The sequence below is a fragment of the Hevea brasiliensis genome, unplaced genomic scaffold (assembly GCF_030052815.1).
Source record: "Hevea brasiliensis isolate MT/VB/25A 57/8 unplaced genomic scaffold, ASM3005281v1 Scaf519, whole genome shotgun sequence".
Lineage (NCBI taxonomy): Eukaryota > Viridiplantae > Streptophyta > Magnoliopsida > Malpighiales > Euphorbiaceae > Hevea > Hevea brasiliensis.
The window spans coordinates 29617-33776 of record NW_026615050.1 but is presented as its reverse complement, the minus strand read 5'-3'; the positions used below and the strand labels follow the sequence as shown (position 1 = coordinate 33776).

General features: G+C 35.4%; 1 protein-coding gene across 1 annotated transcript; it reads left to right on the top strand.

Moving 5' to 3' along the window:
* Window positions 1-1339: 1339 nt before the first annotated feature.
* On the top strand, window positions 1340-3916 carry LOC110657033 (uncharacterized). The gene is made up of 4 exons (XM_058142523.1): window positions 1340-2506; window positions 2612-2743; window positions 2900-3109; window positions 3494-3916. The coding sequence occupies exons 1-4, from the start codon at window positions 1340-1342 to the stop codon at window positions 3914-3916; spliced, it is 1932 nt and encodes a 643-aa protein (XP_057998506.1).
* Window positions 3917-4160: the final 244 nt, after the last annotated feature.

The window sequence follows — 4160 nt, the reverse complement described above, 5'->3', positions numbered from 1 at the left end:
CCTCTCTTCCGCTGTTGCAGATGATAACCATAAGTAATCTTGCAGGAAAAGAAAATATCATTCATATAATCAGGAAAATGTTTACTTTTAACAAATGGGCACACCACTCGTGACTGGTTTACTTGGTTTGGGGTTGGGTCTCAAACACACCCCTCAACTTTTAGATCTTAGGGATCGAATTTACTCATCTTCTCATCTTCTTAAAAGGGCACACCACATTCTACAGTATTACACATCTTACTGAATTACAAGTTATATCCTCTAGAGCATCAAATTAAAAAAAGGACTCATTTCAGATTCATCTTCCCTGTGGATTCATTATTTCTGAAAACACAGTATCTTATTTCACTTTATCGCTCTCAATGTTGCTGGAACTCCTTTCGCCTGTCCTAAAAGTGCTCCTTGATTATGACATTGGTCCACCTGAAGATGTAAATTGCTCATCATCATCAGTGGTAATCACTTGAATAGATGAGGCTTTCTGGGTTGTACTGACATCATCTCTGGCATTGACATTTTTCTTAGCAGTTTCTTGAAGCTGTAAGGAAAATTCAAGACTCCATGCCACATCGCCCATTGTTGGCCGTTCAAAAGCTGTGTCACGCACACAACTATCAGCAATATCCCCGAACTTGCTTAAAGAGACAATTGTGATATCACCCTTCAACTGTGGGTTAATAATATGATCAAGGGCTCCTCTCTAATAATATTTTTGTGCCCACTCAACTAAAATCACTTCTTCTTTTGGTAGGTTTGAAATCACTGGTGGCCGGGCGCATAATACCTCAAACAATACTGTACAGATAAGCTATTCCAGTCAAGGAAATACAAAATGATGTCGCAATGCTTGGAGAATAGCACTTAATGAAGTGATGCGTTTTGAAGCTTTATTTTTGTTCTATGTAAATTAAATTAGGAAGTTAGTTAGATGCTGAGCTATACAAATTTGTTGTAGTTTGTTGTAACCATTTCTAATTTCTCCCACTTACAACTCTTGTATAAAACTCGTGTTCTTGATTTCAATAGAGACTTTTCATTCTCCATAATTACAATTACATAATTTTCCATGGTATAAGAGCATCTTCTATGTAAATGGAGTTTCTTATTCAAATCTGATTAGTTCTCAAGTTTCTTCTCTTCTCTATTTCTTGATTTTTACTAAGTGTTTCTTTAAGATTCTTGCTACTGTTATTCATTGACAGCAAATGGAGGAAGTTGTGAACACAAGTAATCAGAATCCATCTTGTTCAAAGGAGGATAAGATGCTTCATCTGCAAAATTCTGATCATCCCGGAATGATGCTGGTTAGCTCACCTTTGACTGGAAATAATTACCTAACATGGAGCAGATCCATGATAATTGCATTAAAAGCAAAGGAAAAATGGGTTTTATAAACGACAAATACAATATGCCAGATCCAAATTCAGAAAATTATGAGGAATGGCAGAAGGTAGACAATATGGTAATTTCTTGGATTTTACATGCACTTTCTAAAGATTTAGCTGAAGTTTTTCTTTATGCAACTACTTCTTATGAATTGTGGGAAGAAATTAATGAGAGATTTGGGCGTAGTAATGGGCCATTGATGTATCAACTAATGAAGCAAATTAGTACTTTTTTTCAGGGTAATAATTCACTTGTGGTGTATTACACAAAATTGAAAAGGTTGTGGGATGAATATACTTGTTCAGCACATGAGTGTGTATGTGGTGCCTCTAAACTTTTTGTTGAAATTGAAAATAAACATAAAGTGATGCAGTTTCTGATGGGATTAAATGATGCTTATGACCATGTGAGAAATCAGATTCTCATCATGGAACCTCTTCCCAACGTAAATAAGGCCTTTTCTTTGGTGACACGGGTTGAGAAACATAAAGACGTGTATAATAGTAATGAAGATTTTGGTAATAGTGCAATGGTAGTAAAAACTCAAGATTATAGTAGAGATGTTAAGGGTGGAAAGCAACAGTACAAGAAGAAGGAGGATAGAGTCTGCACTTATTGTAAAGCTACTGGACATGTGAAAGAAACCTGTTTCAAATTAAACGGTTATCCTGACTGGTTCAGTGAATATAAACAAAAGAAGGGAAAAGGGAAGATGAATGTGGTTGCTCAAATCAGTGAAACACCATTAAACTATGATGGTGGACGTGTACCACAGAAGACAGATTGGAATACGAAAATGATAATACAGGAAATGATGAAATATATGAAGGCTCATGGTCAAGGTGCTGCTGCACTTATGACTGAGGAGGCTGGCTGTGTCAATTACACTGGATTTGCAGGCATGTCATCTAATTACTACTCTTATGATTGTAATGATAATGATCTAGGTGAATGGATTATAGATACAAGAGCCACAACCCACATGTGCAATAACCTTGATTTGTTCAGTACACATAAAAAATTAGCCAATTCCAACTATGTAACCCTACCTAATGGAACAAACAAAACTGTTTCTCACATTGGAACAATTATTCTTCATCCAAAGTTAAAACTTACAAATGTTTTGTTCACACCTAGCTTTAAATACAATCTTTTATCAGTTAGTAAGCTTACCCAATCATCTCATATAACCATTCAATTTTCTCATGACAAATGCATGTTGCAGGACCTAGTGACTAAGGAGGTTTTGGCTACTGGAAGGATGCACAAGGGTTTATACAGGCTAAATAAAAAGTCATTTAGCTTTTCCATTCCTTCATGTTCAAACTCTTGTAAACCACAATTCTCAGTATCTCAAGTGTGTCAAGTTACTAAGCCTGTATTAACCAAATTATAAGAGCTATGGCATATTAGACTTGGGCATGTATCCAAAAACAAATTGCTGCATATTAATACAATAAATGCCAAGGGTTGTGATTCTTATATTTGTAATGTTTGTCCTCTTGCAAAGCAGCAAAGGTTGTCCTTTGCCAAAAGTAAAATTTCAACTGAAGATATTTTTGAGCTAGTACATATTGACTTATGGGGTCCTTATTCTGTGCCATCAATTTCTAGTGCCAAATGTGTCGTAACATTGGTGGATGACTTCTCTAGAGCTACTTGGACATATTTACCGCATGATAAGACAACAGTGTTTGTTGTTATTAAAGAATTCATAGCAATGGTTAGTACACAATTTCAAAAGGCTGTAAAAGTCATAAGATAAGACAATGGGACAGAATTTGTGAATCAAAATTGTGATAGTTGGTTTAAAGAGAGAGGTATTGTTCATAAAAAATTCTGCCCATACTCCCTACAACAAAATGGAGTAGTAGAGAGAAAACACAAGCATCTCTTACAAGTAGCAAGGGCTTTAATGTTTCAATCTCAATTGCCACAAAGATTTTAGGAAGATTATATTCTTACTGCTACTTATATAATCAATAGGTTACCAAGTTCAGTTTCGAAATGGGAAACACCATTTGAGAAATTATATGGGAAATTGCCAAATTATAATCAGCTAAAAGTTTTTGGGTGCCTTTGCTTTGTTACAAATGTGCATCCATAGAAATCTAAGTTTGAAGAAAGGGCATTCAAGTGTGTTTTTTTAGGATATGTGCATGGCATTAAAGCATATAAACTATATGATATACAACATAACAAGGTAATTGTGTCTAGAGATGTGGTATTTCATGAAACCTGTTTTCCTTATCATTCTATTAAAGATACTTTTGTCCCATCATCTATTGTTTTGCCTAATCCTGTTTTTCCATTAGAAGTAATTTCTTCCCCTTCACCAAATAATTATGATCATACTTCATCCGCTCATACTCATGCACCTATGCCATTACCACCTTCACAACATATAGTTGATGCTCCATCACTTGTTGCTAATCCATCTTCTACCTCTCATATATTCCTAGTTATCTTAATGTTCTTATCCCTACTAGAAAAGTACAAGGCAAATAACCAGACCAGGCTGGCTAAATGACTTTATTGCTAATACTATTTCATATATAGACCCTACTGCATCATCCAGTTCAGCCACAACTCCTGAAGGTACACTTCCTTTCTCATCTTGTTTTATTTCTGAATCTACTTCCCTCACTACCTAGACTTTGTGGCAAATATATCTGCAACTATTGAACCTAGATCATATCACCAAGCATGAGAGGACAACAATTGGGTTAAAGCCATGCAAGATGAATTAGATGCCCTAGAGCTTAATAACACAT

Coding starts and splice junctions, on each gene's coding strand:
- LOC110657033 (XM_058142523.1), top strand. CDS start 1,340: ATGGAGCAGATCCATGATAATTGCATTAAAAGCAAAGGAAAAATGGGT. Junction 2,507..2,611: donor CAAAGTTAAAACTTACAAAT/GTTTTGTTCACA, acceptor TGCATGTTGCAG/GACCTAGTGACTAAGGAGGT. Junction 3,110..3,493: donor TTAAAGAATTCATAGCAATG/GTTAGTACACAA, acceptor GTGCATCCATAG/AAATCTAAGTTTGAAGAAAG.